Source organism: Lepidochelys olivacea, assembly GCF_965140295.1.
Source record: "Lepidochelys olivacea isolate rLepOli2 genome assembly, chromosome: 17".
Classification (NCBI taxonomy): Eukaryota; Metazoa; Chordata; order Testudines; family Cheloniidae; genus Lepidochelys; species Lepidochelys olivacea.
This window is the reverse complement of record NC_140427.1, coordinates 3,346,369-3,363,493: the sequence shown is the minus strand read 5'-3', so window position 1 is coordinate 3,363,493 and position 17,125 is coordinate 3,346,369. Positions and strand designations below refer to the sequence as shown.

The following is a 17,125-nucleotide window of genomic DNA, read 5'->3' as shown; positions in this document are numbered from 1 at the left end:
ATAGGGAGGAAAAAATGAAAGTGCCTTTAAATATCTTCACTTCTATCAGACTACCAGTGGAATAATCCATCTGTCCAAACCTGTGATGACATAATAAATGTAAATAGATTTGAGCACTTGCTACTACCATGCTGGTTGCAGAGATTTGGACATGGACATCAAAGGTAAACTTGTAAAATATGAATGTAGATATCTTACATTACATCAAAATAACTGATGGTGTCATGTAAATGAAGAACAGTAAAAGTGATTCAGGTGGGTTTGAGTTGTACATACAATTTGAGCCAGTAAGAAACAAGTACAGTTTAGTTTCTATGAAGTGTTTTAGGGGCAGTAGCCCCATGAGAGTATTGAAACAGGATATTAAGTCTTCCCTGCTCAGTAAATGTCGACTATGGCTATATTTAAGAATTAGTACACAACAGATTCTTGCATGAGTGGTTGTAGGAAAAGGGCAACAAAGAGGATGCTGGTTTATATCAAATGTATTACTGGTGGTTGAAGTTAATGGCATCATGCTACCTTGGCAGAAGCAGATACTTACCCAGGCTTCAAGACAAAGTTAAGGCTAGAACTGCCATTTAACTTAGGACTGCATAAATGTACTATTTTTAGCTGTTCTGTTCAGGGTCAGGGAGCCCATTTGTAATTACTCTGATATTTGCAAACTGTTTTTCTTTGTCAATGCCCACATGATTGTAAAACTGTATCTTTTGCTGTCATAGAGAAATATAGTAAAGAACTTCACAGTTCTAAACTATACCTTTCCTCCTCAACTGCTTAAACTACCATATGTACTCCTTCATTAACCCGTTGGTTTGTAAGCCGACCCTCCCACCCCAAGATGGATAGGTAAAATAGTAAAAACTGTATGACCCTTTCATAAACTGACCCTATATTTCAGGGATTGGCAAACTTTGGCTCCTGGCCCATCAGGGTAAGTCGCTGGCAGGTCAGGATGTTTTGTTTACCTGAAGCATCTGTAGGCATGGAGCCCGTCAGCTCCCTGTTGTAAGCCACTTCCTGCAGCTCTCATTGGCTGGGAGCAGCGAACCACGGCCACAGGAAGCTGAGGGGCTCCATGCCTACAGACGCTCCAGGTAAACAAAACAACAGTGTATTGGATCCTCAATTCAATGATTTCATAGAGTTTAAAATCATCAAATTTTGGTGTAGACCCGTTTATAAGCCAACCCTCGCTCTTTGATGTGTCATTTTTTTACCAAAAATATTCGGCTTATGAACGAGTATATATGCTAATCTAGTGAAATATGAAATTCCTAATGTAGTGCTTGATACTGCTGACTACCCTTAGGAGGGTTAGAGCTGTACATAATGTTCATGGTGGTAGATCTTCTGTTTCCAAGTTGTAAATTATCATGTATTACTATTTTAAAATAGAGCAAGTTAACATTGCTACTCTTGAAATATATTTTTCAAGATTTTTGGTTAGACATCTCCTGAATACTATTTTAAAACTTGTTTGTTACAGCTGTTAATTTTCAGGCTACATGTGTTGGGGACCCATAGTGGTGTTTTTAACATAACTCTCTTCCATATTATGTTATATTTGATACCGTGTATAGACTTGTTTATGAAGACAGCACAAAGAATAACTTGTGTACTGTGTCTTCACTATCACTGTACTTATTCTAGTGAGGAAGGCAGTACATCCATGGAATCTACAAAATAAAATGCAGTAAGTTCCCAAATAAAGGTTACTGAAAATCAGACAAAATGTAAGAGAAAAGAAGTTACTTATTGAGAGGGACTGAAGGAAACATTCAAAATGTGGTGGTTGAAACAAACTTCAAGGCTACAGGCAGATTGTTCCATGCCAACTGGTCTGCCAAACCACTTCTTTATGTTTTTAATTTGCAGATGTTCCTATTGCTGTAAAACCTCTGTAATCCAAGCCCAACTTCTAAATTGATGTGTAAATTGTGATGAAGATTCTAATGTAAAATCTTGGTAACTTCTTTTCAATAATATGGATGGTGTTAATACTATTACGAGAAAAATGCATATCCTTTACACAGTTAAGTGTTTTATATAGCCTTAGTGTGTCAATGGTTCATTTCAGCAGCAAATTGCACGTCCTTCTCAAGAAGAAAAGGTAGAAGAAAAAGTAGAAGAGGAGAAAGCAGAAAAAACAGAGAAAAAAGAGGAAGAAAAGAAAGATGAAGAGGAAAAGGATGAGAAGGAGGAATCTAAGTGAGTATATGTAATGAGAATGAACTGTTTGACTTTTTTTTTCCCTAATGCAGTTGCTCTTTGCTAGTTTTTTGTTACTATTTATTTAGGGAATTGGTATTAAATGAAAGCAATAAACCTGATGGTTGATTTCACTATAGAATTTCCATATTTAGAGTTGAATTATTGCTGATTGCATAAATAATTGTTCTGTGGCATATCTGTTTCTCTCAGACTCTTTGGACCAATTCAGATCAATGGAAAACCCCTAAAGTTTGGATGGAATTTTTCTTGCCCTTCTGAAGTTTTTTGTGTTAACTTACAGTGTTTGCTGCTCGTGTATGCAGTGTTGCTGTAGCTGTGTAGGTTACAGTATATTAGCAAAACAATGTACTGTGAGGTAATATCTTTACACAGAACTCTTCAGTAGGTCTGGGAAATGTACTCAGGCGTGTGAGAGGTAAATACCAGGTGGAACAGATTGTTTAGCATAAATAGTTAATGCATTTCAAGGGACCATTCAAGGTGAAGTTCTGGTGCTTCTGTTTCTATATGAAAATGGACATTCTATTAAAGCCAATAAAAGGACATACCTGGTACCATCAGTAAGGAAATGGTAGATTTTTTTCTTTTGATTTTTAGTTAATAATGGAGTGTAGCTCCATTTGTTTTTAAATAAATTCTGATTTTTGGGGAACAAATGAGGAGCCTATTTTACTGTTAAATTGCTTTACAAAGAATTACTCCTTCCATCGGTACTGAAAAACAAGCTTACACTTAGTTCTTATATCTGTGATTCAGTTTCACCAATACCTGCCTACGTAGTATATGCTTTATTAATATCTGCGCTGAAGCTTTTCTTTTAACTTTTGTCTTCACTCCAGAGAGAACACCAAAGAGAAGGACAAAACAGAAATTGCACCAGAGGAAACAGAGCAGGCTACTCCTAGGGGACGAAAAACTGCCAACAGTCAAGGTCGTCGTAAGGGCAGGATCACCAGATCAATGACAAACGAAGCTGCAGCAGCAAATGCTGCTGCTGCTGCTACTGAAGAGCCACCACCACCTCTTCCTCCACCTCCAGAACCCTGTGAGTAGCATTTATGGAAAGTACTTTGGGATCCGTCTGGCAGAAAGGCACTTTGTCAATATGGGATCATTCTTTGCGAATACAACACATTTCCATTGTGGATACAGTGACATTTTTTTCAAGTCTAGTAATTTATTGACAAACAAGACATCAAGAAGTTTATCAAACTTCTAAAAATATGCATCTATATGAGTGAATGTTAAATAAAATCAGATCAGATCTTAAAACTATATAAGAGAACACCAGTAGTTGTCTTACGCAATAAGACTACTTATACAAAGACTAACCAATTTATTTGAGCATAAGCTTTCATGAGCTACATTCACTGAATACATCCGATGAAGTGAGCTGTAGCTCACAAAAGCTTATGCCCAAATAAATTGGTTAGTCTCTAAGGTGCCACAAGTACTCCTTTTCTTTTTGCGAATACAGACTAACACGGCTGCTACTCTGAAACCTATACAAAGACTATTTTTCTCTTAGTTTGCAGGGTTAGTGCTAGATCCTGCAAATCACAGGCAGACCCCTGTATTAACATGGATCCTTTGCAGGACCTAGCCCTAGATGGTTACTAACAAGCAATTTAGGCCCAGAATTTGATTTATCTCAATATTTATTATCTGGAGTGGATCGCTGGTTGGTTTGTTTCTTAATCCATTATGTAGCTAAGGAATTTTCTGTAAAGTGTTATTTTGGTGGCATATACCAGTAGACCGTATACAGACTCTTGCTGCTGGCTGAGTTCCTAAAGGAGTGCACATTCCTACTGCCATAATCTGATGATGATGCAGAAAAAAGGAGGTAAACAAAACAGAGCCACGCTGACTCCTGCAATAGAAATACAGAAAAATTATCAATGGAGAGGATTTTTAAAATAGTATTAAAGTAAGGTGACAGCTGTCAGCAAGGTTTCAGAGTAGCAGCTGTGTTAGTCTGTATCCGCAAAAAGAAAAGGAGGACTTATGGCACCTTAGAGACTAACAAATTTATTTGATCATAAGCTTTCGTGAGCTACAGCTCACTTCATTGAATGCATTCAGTGGAAAATACCTGTCAGCAAGTGGCACTGTTCTATTACTTGAGCTTTCTTTCCACTGGACTCCTCAAAGACTAACAGAGAAGAAGTGGGTTTTTTACCCACAAAAGCTTATGCCCAAATAAACCTGTTAGTCTTTAAAGTGCCACCGGACTCCACATTAAAAACTTTTGAGTGGATTGAATACTTTTCTGCCCTATCCATCTTCCAACCTTTGTTTTGCTGATTCCATTTTCTGCTAATGCTTTCTATATTATGCACAATGGCAGATAAAGCAAGGATAAATTGGGGGGGAGGATTCTAGTCTGTGAAGACGCTGAGCTGTCTGCAGTGGCTGAACATCATTCAGAACAATATTAAACGTGAGTGACATCAAATCCAGTGAAATAAAGCAGGTGGAGAATTGTTGATTGCATTGTGTCTCCTGATAGGGTGTTTTTTGTACTAGCATAGATTTTTTTTTTTAAACTTTCATTCATTTTTCTTTGCTTATGATTGTTTGCGCAGATGAGTGTTGGAGACTGATATGCAGGAAATGAGTGTAGGAGAAGAGGCTTCAGCATGTTAAGTAATTAACTATTTCATTCTCTTCCAGAGGAGTCAGTGGAATAATTCCCTCCACAGAGGAACCCCTTAAATGCTTTAGAGCATTTGGGGCTGTGTGGTTTTTTTTTGTTTGTTTTTTCCACAGCATGCTGTGGTGTTTTGCAACCCCTTTCATTCTCTCGATTTGGTTTGTGTTCAATAGTGTGTCTGTTACAGCATGCAAATAGATTTATAATAGAAAAAGCCTGAGAGGCTCTATAAAATCCCTTCAGAGCCTTCACAATATTTTATATATAAATCCTTGCTGCCTGTCGTGTTGCAGAATATAATGAGCAGAATAAGACAATATGAAAAGTACAAAATTTCCTTTTAAGAGAAGTGTCCAGCTGCTTTCACTAAACTTGTCCGCTTTCCACAAATCAGTTGTGTGAAGTATATTACAATAGATGCTAATTAAGTCTTACATCTTTTATATCTGAATCTCAGTACACTTTAAAAAATGGCTACGATCCCCATTTTATAAATTTTACTTGGGACACGGAAAAGAGGCACAGAACTCTTGTCACTTACTCCAGATCACACAGCAAATCAAAAGTAGAGGTAGGGCTAGACTCAGGGTGTCCTAAAACCCAGTGCCCTTTTCTCATGACTTAAATGTCTAAATTATGATTAGAAGGACAAAGCATATGGATAGATATACTGAGGGGAACTGTGAATAGTTGCATGTTTTTATTGCAGAAAGGAATATAACATGTTATCTACCTTACAGTATGTATAGTTTTAGGCAAGAAACTGCTTCACTACGGACTGTAGAAGAGTCCTTAAGGAAGGGACCTTGCCTACTGTGTTTTTACATATTCTGTATACGTCTATAAAATCTATATGTACATCTAGAAAATATTAATGGCTAACGTGATTGTAGGGTATCATACATATGTGGCACTAAAATAAAATAGTGCTGAACGTTTTTGCTTTTAAACCTTTAGACTCCAAGCACTTTTCAGAGGGTGGGATTTTGTATTTTGCGAAAGCAGTGAGGTAGCAGGGTCTAGTGAAATGACTGAGATGACAGCCAGAACCTCTGGAGTTAATTTCAGCTCTGCTACTGTCAGTGTACAGCCTTGGACAAATCAGTTAATCTTGCTGCCTTATTTCCTTACTTGTGAGATGGGACTAACCATCTTGCAGGGGTGATTTAAGTACTAGTTAGCATTTGCTACAGCACTTGGAAAAGGTAAGACGGTATAGAAGTGCTGGTTATATTTCCATTTCTTTATATTTCCGTCTTTCAACTCTCTTTAGCCTTTTAAGGCAAGCTGTGTGCTCTAGTGCCTGGGGGTCAGGAGAAGTGTTCTATATCTGGTTCTTCTAGTGACCTGCAGTGTAATTCTGGACTAGTAACTTCACCTTCATGTGCTTCTGTTTCTCCCATGTATTAAATGGGGCTGGTTACATCCTCCTTGATTAAAAAAATAAAAAGCAAAAAAACAAAACTTTGAGCTATACAGATAAGGGCTATATAGGAGCTAAGTATTTTACAGGAATGACTTTTTAAAAAAAAAATGAAATGCAAAATCATTTGTTATCTTTGACTTTGACTGAGACTTTCAGCAGCCTACTTGTGCCAAGACCATACTTGGTTTTTCTCCTAGCATAACATTAACATGACACTTGGCAGAAATTGGAATTTGGAATATTTTCCAATGATTTTGTTTTAATTGATAACTTTAAGCATTCGCAAATAATTGTGTGGGTTCTGAGTTTTCTGTGGTATATTGGGTACCATCTATTGCGCAGGAACGCTAGTTCAGCCTTCAAGGCTCTTTCAGAGATCGTGTCTGGACACTTTAATACGTGACAGTTTCCCGTTAGACCTCTCTATAACATGGCCTTGTGTGTAGCTGGACAATTTATAGTTCAAGAGTGTGGCAGACCAATGTGAACCTTGGGGCTTGAACACAGGACTGGGAATCAGAAACTCCCAACTTCTAATGATGGTTCTGGCATGGCTCTGACTTGCATTGTGGCCCAGGGCATGTCATTTAACATCTGTTTTTCCATCTATAAAATGGAAATAAGAATTTATTTGCTTATATCATTTGGATGTTGGGAGCATTGCTCAGTGTTTGAAGTAATTTTGGAGAGAATATTACATAAACATATTTTAGTGATTCCATGATGTGTAGCATGGGAAGTGAAATACTCCAGCATTTACAGATGTATGAGGAAAAAGGGGTTCCTACTTTGCATGAAAATCTTCAGATTAAAATCTGCCACCAAAATACTCTCTAAGAATCAAGAATTTAGATGTTGTCATTTTATCCCAAGTCCTGTCGGTGGACTGGCTCTTTTGTACAATCAGGCAGAACAGACAGTTATTTATGGCAACAAAGATTTTGACGGTTTTAGTGGGTGAATGCAGACAAACCTTTTAGAAATAGCTTGGCTTCTTAGAATATTTATTGTCCAGAATACTTTGCAGTAAAAACAAGCCACATGTTCACATATATAGTAAACTTCATTTTAAAATGGCTCAGACTCTGGTATCAGTAGAATTAATCTGAGTTTAATTAGATTTTTAAAAATTCCACTTTTTCTGGTGGTTCAAAACAAGCTAGTCATTAGCATCTTGCTCTGATGAGAGCATGAAGATTCCTTTCCCACCCCTAGTTTGGTGTGATAGAAACTGACCGCCTCCCATGGTCCTGGGCAGCTTTCCCAAATAGCTTGAATAGACCTTAATGTAAACAGATGAATTGATTAATGTGTGATTGGTGCTGAACGGGCATATCCTGGTCTTTTCTCTGTCTAATGGGACTCACCATTTGCTATTTCAGCTTCTGCAGAGCCTGTGGAGACCTCTCGCTGGACAGAAGAAGAAATGGAAATTGCTAAAAAAGGTGATCCTTCTAAAGCTTTGGTTTCAATTCTGGTTATTAATTAGTCTCTGCGGTGCTAATTTGAATTAATGAGGTGGGGGACTCACTTTCATTTTGCGTTTGAAAGGAGCTTTTTCTTAGAAGCAGATATCCACACAAAACAAACCAATCTTCCAAACAAACATGCAGATTTAGATGTTTTTATTGGCTTTCCCAATCTGTTGGAAAAGCTATTTGATTTCAGTTTACAGCTATGGCCATCAACAGTCTGATAGAAAACGATTTTACAAAGTAGTCTCTATATAACAATGAAACTGATGTGAATGAAAATTTGCATCTGAAATTTGCACTAAGTAACACCTTCTTACAAGTCACATCAATATCCTTTCCATTAGATGAATTCTTTTATCTGAAATGTGAGTTTGCATTGTAACTTGGCAAGGAGAGTGGCAAATTTTAATGTATTAAAACATTATTGTGCGTATAATTCGAACTCTGGCAAAGCTTAGTGATAGATATTAGCTTCAACAGGGAGTCAAATTTTAAATGAGTACAAGCAGACACTAGATAAATTTTTTTTGCAAGAACTATTAATTCGCTTGGTTCTTTAGTGCTCTGTGCTAAAACATATCACAAGAATTTGTAGGCTTTGTTTTTCTCTAGTTATGGCTGAAAATGTTTGTACACCATATAGAAAGACTTCTAAATATACCATGCAAAAAAAATTTATTTTAGTATGTACACTTCCAAGTTTGGGACTTGAATTACTTTTAAGAATCAGGCTTGATGCTTTCTTTGCTTGCCCAGGTTTATAGGTGTTGCATAGCCCTCAAAGTAAAATAAAAATTGCTTCTATGCTACTGCCTAATACAAAACACATCCTGTTTCTACTTACTGCTTGCAAGTTATGTTCAAATTCTAAAAATAGAAAATGGGTGCTGTAAAAGTGTAAAGGACCCTTCGCAACGGTAGTATTCTGATTCAAGTGCAACTTGAATTGTACCTGATTCAAGTACCCCTAAACATGGATTTTAAAGGAAATATTACTGATATTTGTGCTCTGTGGTGTACGTTTTAAATAAAAACGTATCAGCATTTCAAAACAGTTTATTATTTCAGTCAAGTGGTGCTATTGTCTCTGCAGAGCTGTCACTTCAAGTATACTTCCTGGCGCAGGCCTGGTTTGGTGTAAAGCAGGACTGAAAAAAATGGCTTTCCTAGTAAAAGCACTGGAAATCTGTTCAGTTCTAGTTCTGCAACTAAAAAAAAAAAAAATTCCCTTATTTACAAAGCTTCCTAATAAATTAAACTTTTTGATTTCCAAAGTTTTTTTTAGCAAAATTTACGGTCATGTTTTGTGTAATCAGATCAAGAGAGTGGTCATTTAATCTTTTAAAACTATTATAACACACTTAAGTGAGTTTTTGTAATTTCAAAAGCAGAGATAAAGGCTAGAATAAATTTTATATTACATTGGAGCTCTCCTTTAATTTTTGTGTTTGTGTATATCTGTATGTATAGTAAAGATCACTTTCAAAGATCTTCTAGAGATTTTAGTCACTCTGTGTGCCTATTTTTTGCCAAGAATCCAGAGTCCAAGATTTTGAAAAAACTATCCAGTTTTTAGTCTTAGATATTTTCTTAGTGTATTTAGAAATAGTGCGGAGGTCATTAGCAGAGCAGCAGTATTCCAAATATTTATTTATAGTAGATTTTTAAGAAATGGGAGAGGTTAGTAGGGATTAGGTAATTTTTTTTGATGTGTATCTATCTTGTAGACAGAGCTACCACGATCATCCTGATACTTATACTGGGGAGAATTTCTAGCTTTCAGAATCATATTTTACTGAGTACCTGGCTTGTTTACTCTTTAATCTTGCCTTTCAGATGATACTTAACATTGTGAAATGGTAACTTAATTAAGAGAAAATATGCTTATATTATAAGATTAAGAACCTTTTTGAATTTCACAATCTGAAATACTTCATGATCTCGGTGTGAATTTCTTATCCTTTTTATTCTAGGTAGTGTGGTGTGGGATTTTTACACATTTTCTCAAATGTGCATAGTAGTAGTGGATGTGGGTTCAATAGTTTTATGTCCCAGAAAGAAAAGAAGTCGGTTATCCTAACAGGGCAGACCGCATGAGCCAGTAGATAGGATGCAGCACAGGGAGTAAAACCTGTGTTTTATTCCTGGCTCTGCCACTGCCTCTCTGTGACATTAGGTACAACCTCAACCTCTTGCTGCATTTCATTTTCAGTCTGGAAAAGAAGGCTAAAACTCACCTTCATAAAGAGCTTCTGGATGTATTGATGAGACACACAAAAATATATCTATACTATATTAAGATCTTGTTTTCTGCTTTGTCTCATTAGAGTCAAAACTATACCTGGCATGATTTTATGTAAAATACTAACATACGCAGTCCCCACTCTGCTTAGTAAAGCTATATTCTATGGATTGTAAAATAAATGCCTTAAATGATCACCTAGAAGTTTGCCTTCCTCCACTTGAGCAGCTATGAACTGGCTTCAGGTCATCCAAGTAATGTCACACATGTCTAAGATATCAGACTAAGATGATGGTGGAAGAAAGAGATGCTTGATGAATTTTAAAAACTACTTAAGCAAGAAATATCTTCCTATGCAGTTTACAAAACCAAATCATTCTAATTGCACAAGTATAGCAAGTTCCAGATGGTTGATACAACACTAAGTATTTCTTTTTGAGGGATGTTTCAGAAGAACATGTTAGACATGGCAGTATTGAGGCAGCATTTAAGCATTAATCTACTAGTAGTTTCATATTTCACCAGTGCCAAATGTTAAGGGGTTAGGTATATATTGTATAAGAAACTGCGTTTGAAAATCTAGATCGTAAAGGTTAACCAGGTGTTGTTGGAATGCAAGTACTGAAATGCAGTGCTTTGGTGGGGCATTGGTTGTCCTTATGTCGCTGATGACTGGTAGCTAGGGTAAACAAATGTTCGTGAAATTATTTTCCCAGAGAAACATGGTTTTAGGGGCAAGCATTGCTGTTGCCTCTCTTCCATTTATGCCAAACAGCCAATAGCCCCACACTGTAGATTTCAAGCCCTCAACTTTCCAGTCACACCTGAACTGTAGAATTTTTAAAGGTGAGGTTTATACTGGTGGCAGTTATGAAGTTTGATAAACTGATCAGTCTTTATCATCATGCAAGATGAAGAGTCATTTGATAATTTATGCCTATATAGATATAGAACAAAATAAGAAAATACAGTAGGACCTTGCTAATATACGCTGACTGCAGAACCAGTCTTAATTGTTAAGAGCCTGAACCAAACGAACTGAAGTCAATGGACTTCGTATCAGACCCTAAATGACCAATTGAGGAAACAAAACAGGGATTCTGCATCATAAAACGTAGCTTTTATGTACTTCATTACTTGCACAAAATATGATAGTAGCTACTGCAGTACTTAAGTCTTTGTAACCTACCTTGTGCGTACGTTATAAGGGGAGCGGGTGTGCCATTACAAAGATGGTTTCATTGTCCTTCTCGCAGCATGTAGCCAGAAATGGAATTCACTGCCACAGGAGGGTAGATAGACTCAGCTGAGACTCAATAATTTGTGATCAGTAGCCTGCTTAACTACAAATAGAAATAAGGATAATTAAATCTCATGCTTCAGTCTGACAGTTGATCACTGTAGGGGTTAGGAAGGAATCATTTGCCCTTGCGTCGTATTACACATTTACTCAAGCAAGGACATTATGAAGCTTTCACCTTCCTCTGATGCATCAGCACTGCCAAAGGAAACACTGGACTTGATAGACCAGTGGTGCGATCTGTCATGGGAAATTTTATGTAGTAGTACTTTATCTGTCATTTGCAAGGAAATTTGACTTTACTGTTTTCTTATGAAAGTTTAACAAAATAGGCTTAGTAGGATGTTATTTCAATAGTAGAAGGAAATGTGAAGCTTTCATAATATCAAAGTATTAAAAAAGAATATTTCTCTTACGAAATGTTACTGTACCAGCTGATTACTACTTACCAAAAATAAAGTCTTTAAGCTGCACCATTCATGTTATCGTACTGGTGCTGCTACCGGTTTCTGGGGTGATGTCATCACAACAGCTGTTTGAGCATTGTCCTCTGGAGAGGCAACTGGGCCGACAGCTTTCTAACAGCACTAGTTAATTCTTGCTAAATACATTTTTAATTTACTTTTTCTATAGTAAGTCTGAAAACCTAGCTAATGAGCACATGGGAGGGAATGTGCTGACTGGTTCTGTTTCAGATGTTGGCAAAACTTTTGAATGGAATAGCTTCAGAGGCACCCTGCTATGCTTTATGAAGTGCAGGGCTTTTCCATCTGTTGGGTGGGTTCATTATTGCAACAAGAGTCATTTTAAGGACAGTGTGATTTACCCCATTTTCTTGTGTCTGTGTTTAAGTCAGACCTTTTTAAAGTGGAATTTGTGTGTGGTTGAATTGATTTCTGGTGAGCCTGATTATTTATCATGGTAAATATTAAGCTTGCATTTTGTTTAAATAGGGTTAGTGGAACATGGTCGCAACTGGGCAGCAATAGCCAAAATGGTTGGAACTAAAAGTGAAGCTCAGTGTAAAAACTTCTACTTCAACTATAAAAGGAGACATAATCTGGACAACCTCCTTCAGCAGCACAAACAGAAAGTGAGTAAATCATACTGGATTAAATAATTTTTGGAGATAATTGGGTTTGGTCTAAAGTTAGGCCTTGAGGCTCACAATAGAAACTTCTTCAGCCTCCCATTTTGTTTCATTTCACCTGTTTTTGCTCTGTACCTTCTAGCACTTGATGCCGCTTTTCATTGCCCGGGTAGATAGACGGTTTAGAGGTAGTAGTCACTTTAAATGTAAAGGTCAGTAGTAATATTATTTTGCATTTTTGGTGTAATACATTTCCTCCTGAGGAATTTCAAAGTGTTTTGCAAACTCACTTGTATAGAGGGGCTTCATCCACCAGTAATATCTTTGGACTGAAACATGTAGCTATTAAACAACACCAACAGTGCAAAACAGGTTAGGATAGCCAGTGGAACATCAGCAACTGAATGTTGCTGCATATATAGCCAAAGTAAAACACCAAGGATGGGATTTTCAAAAGCACAGTGCTAGCCTAATTTAATATCAGCAGGAGTAGTTTGACTTAAGTGGTAGCAGAGTTAGGCCAGTGCTTACAGCCTTGGAAAATGAGTGGATTATGGCACAGTGACGCTAGTTGGAGTTACATATCTTAACAAGTGAAATAACTACTGGTTCTGCTTGTATCTGAAAGCTTTTGTGCATTTGACAATACTGTATTCCTCTTTGGCCCCCTGCAGTACTGCCTGAGTTAAAACAAGGTGTAAATCAGTGCAGAAAGAAACATCATTGCTAATTAGGGGGTTCTTTAACTTCTGAATCTGATATAAAGTGGAGAGAGAGTGCATTTAAAATTAATATATGGAAGTTTTCAAGATTGAGTAAATCTCAATTCTTTCTGTCTTAGTCTTCACGAAGGCCTCGTGAGGAGCGCGATGTATCGCAGTGTGAAAGCGTGGCGTCAACGGTCTCTGCTCAGGAGGATGAAGATATCGAAGCATCCAATGAAGAAGAGAATCCAGAAGACAGTGAGGGTAACTACTGAAATGTCAGAATTGGTTTGGAAGGAAACTCCTACTAGCACTAAAATGATCCACCATTTTAGTTGCCTGTGATGTTTGATCACCTGCAGAAGTTGTCACTTAAAATGATCAAAAAGTTACACTCTATTTAATTTAAAATAGTCCAGTGTAGTTTTCAGACTCTTACTCTGGGGTTGAAGTTTAGCAGGTGGGATTACTATATCTATGTCTGAATACACTTAATTCTGCAGCTGACTGTGAAGAGTTACAAAAGGATTTCACAAAACTGGATGACAGGGCAACAAAATGGCAGATGAAATTCAGTACTGATAAGTGCGATGTAATGCATGTTGGAAAACATAATCCCAACTACACATACAAAACGACTGGATCTAAATTAGCTACTACCACTCAAGAAAGAGATCTTGGAGTTATTGTCTATAGTTCTCCAAAAACATCTGCTCAATGTGCAGCAGCAGTCAAAAAAGCTAACAATGTTAGGAATCATTAGGAAAGAGGATGCATTATGATATTTTCTGTTTTATAAACGGAGTATATAAATCCATGGTATGCCCACACCTTGAGTACTGCATGTGTGCAGTTTTGGTTGCCCCATGTCAAACAAGGTATATTAGAATTGGAAAAGTACAGAGAAGGGCAACAAAAATGATGAGGGGTATGGACCATCTCCCATAGGAGGAGAGATTAAAAAGACTGGGACTGTTTAGCTTAGAGAAGAGGCGACTAAAGGGCAATATAATAGAGATCTATAAAATCACGAATGGTGAATAGGGAAGTGTTATTTATCTCTTCACATAACACAAGAACTAGGGGGTCACCCAATGAAATTAATAGGCAATAAGTTTAACACAAAGATAAGGAAGTACTTCTTCACACAACACACAGTCAACCTATGGAACTCATTGCCAGGAAATGTTGTGAAGACCAAAACTATAACTTGATTAAAAAAAGAAATAGGTAAGTTCATGGAGGATAGTTCCATCAATGGCTATTAGCTGTGATAGTCAGGGACACAACCCCATGCTCTGGGTGTTCCTAAACCTCTAACTTCCAGAGACTGGGACTGAACAACAGGCGGATGGTTCACTCTATAAATTGCCCTGTTCTGTTCTTTCCCTCTAAACATCTGATACAGGCCACTGTTGGAAGACAGGATATTGGTCTCTGCGGACTATTGGTCTGACCCAGTGTTCTTAACTTGATCGTACTGACAGCAAATGGCTACATAAAACTGCCCTTATAAAAAAAAAACATGGTGAATCATGAATTTATAGTCTTTAGCTAGTAACTAGCCTCTGAAAAGTTTCAGGCAGGGGAATACTTACCAGCTTTTTGTGTTGGCTGCAACTGTTCATAATTAGACTCCCCATCAAATCTGTATTTGGCCATCCTTATGTAGAACTGTATCCAGTAACATTCATAAACTATGAATCAGAGTATTTGACTTAATGTCTCAAGCTGCTGATGTCTGCATGTTATTCAGAAAATTGTTCATCTATATAAAAGCCAATAATAATTAGTAATAAGGTTTTTCAAATCATAGAGAAGCTTTAACAAGTTAGAATTGATGAATCTTTAAATTTTACCAGATCCATGTGTTTAACATAAAAGATTAAAAATCCTTTTGGTGAATTTATCCATTAAAACCTGTGAAGACCCTTTGCTTTCTGGTTCTGTTTAAGCATTTTACCAGGCGTGTACTTTGTCTATAAAAGGTTACGTACGTTAAATGACAGTTGAGAGAACCTAAACCTTTCAGTTAACCGGTAGGCTGTGTAGTGCTCTATCTGCTCTGCAGTAGACATCAGTTGAATGGGAAAGGCATGTAGACGCTCCTTCTAAAAATACCAAAAGCTTGTGAGGATGTTATATTTGAACTAAATATTTCCTGTAAAAATGCTTTTTAAGGAATAAGGATTGATATAGTAATATAAGATTTCTGAATAGAATCTGTTGTGCTATATTATGGAACCATGGTTCTCTCTTAGCATTTGTAGTTTATATTAAACTTTGTTATTAAATGTTTGTTAGGGAATTTTGCCTTAAGATTCCAGTTTACTGAAGTTATTTCTGTGGGACAATGATTAGAATGAAAGATGAATAAAAGTTACCATTTATTTTAAAATGGTACAAAATGCTGTTAATAATGCTAATTTACAATTCTTCCTATAGATTGAAAACCCTAGTTTGTCACTAGCTGTGATGCACAGCATTGTTTTCTGAAAATTTGTCAACTCTGCTGTGTGAAAGCCTATAGCAGACTTTTTTTCATGTTGCAGCCTGTATTTCAGTGTCTGGATTCCAATTCTACAAGTGTATCGACTCTTAAAATGAAGAAATTTTAAATGTATAGTCTGTGGCTAATACCTAAAACTAAAATAAGTTTTTTGAAAGAGAGATTTCTGCGCTAAGCAATAAATCTGTGTAATTCATGTTTGAAAATGAGTTGCTTGGATTGTTCACAAATGATGAAAAGCTTCCCATGTAAAGTCATCATTGCATTAGGTGTGAAATTAAGTGGTGAATGATATCTTTGGGGCAGAGGCTTGTAGTCTTATTTGTACTGTGGGATACCTCATATATTTGTGGGTGCTGTAAAATGAGAGCAATTATTTGCTGTCCAGTCAGAGCGTGTTAATTATATTTTGAGTGCTTATGCAAGAATAATGTCTTTCAGGTGCTGAAAATAGTTCAGATACAGAGAGTGCTCCATCTCCTTCACCAGTGGAAGCATCCAAACCCAGTGAAGATGCGATGTCTGAGAGCTCTGCTGCTAGGATAACCACTGAGACAACAGCAGAACAGGAATCTGCCATTAAAACCGTACCTAGCACATCCCCCTCCTCAGCAGCCCAAAGTGCACAAACAGCTGAAAATCAGAATGTTGAGCTCCAAGTTAAGGAAGAAATAAGTAATGAGGCAGAGGAGCCAATGGAGATGGACAGTAGAAGCCACCCAGCTGAAGCTAAGCCTGTGCTCAACCTTCCAGTGCATACTAAAGCAGAACCTGTAGATGCTGAAATAAGGTTACCCGAGAACATTCAAGTGAAAATAGAGAGTGATACCAAAGAGAGGGATTTGGAGAAACCCAAGGAAAAGTCAGAACCTGAGGAAATGGATTTCAGCCTGTCACAGCAGACTAATCCAGCAAGACCAGAGCCCAATTCAGACAATGATTCTAGTGCTACTTGTAGTGCTGATGAAGATGTTGATGGGGAACCTGAAAGACAAAGGTGAGTTTAATTATTCAATTATGAGAGAAACATTAATTTAACCTTAGAGAGAAGGTGGGTGAGGTAATATACTGGACCAATTTCTGTTGGTGAGAGAGACAACCCAAATTCTACTTGGGATGTCTGTGACAAAGGATATTCAGTTACTTTTAAACTACTAGAGATCTCCACGTGCGCGCGCGCACACAAAACATTCTTTTTTAAAAATCGTATTACGTAACTGGAAGACACATTGTTAAAGCAAAATATGGAACACTTCCTATGTTTGTGTGTTCTTCATTCTACCACTAACCCTCACTCAACTCCGTGGTTTGAACTTTGAGATTTTTAGTATGTGTGCATGCATGTACAATACAAATATTTTGTAGTTTAAACATTAACACCCATTTTTCAAATGGCTTATTTGGCACCATGTTCTTTTGAATTCTGCTTTCCGGAATGTGGACAAGTGTCATGAGTGGTGGTGATGCTTGGTTCTACAAGCAGTA

General features: G+C 37.1%; 1 protein-coding gene across 13 annotated transcripts in view; it reads left to right on the top strand.

Moving 5' to 3' along the window:
* Positions 1–17,125, top strand: part of NCOR1 (nuclear receptor corepressor 1) — a 114,603-nt gene that overhangs the window by 59,787 nt on the left and 37,691 nt on the right. For 10 of the 13 annotated variants that reach the window (XM_084651204.1, XM_084651203.1, XM_084651212.1 and 7 more), the window contains 6 exons: positions 2,084–2,214; positions 3,078–3,283; positions 7,703–7,765; positions 12,291–12,430; positions 13,269–13,395; positions 16,082–16,637. In XM_084651204.1, coding sequence (XP_084507330.1) covers positions 2,084–2,214; positions 3,078–3,283; positions 7,703–7,765; positions 12,291–12,430; positions 13,269–13,395; positions 16,082–16,637 — 1,223 coding nt within the window. The remainder of the gene's footprint in view (positions 1–2,083; positions 2,215–3,077; positions 3,284–7,702; positions 7,766–12,290; positions 12,431–13,268; positions 13,396–16,081; positions 16,638–17,125) is intronic. The other 3 variants (XM_084651205.1, XM_084651213.1, XM_084651207.1) reach the window with 1 other exon arrangement.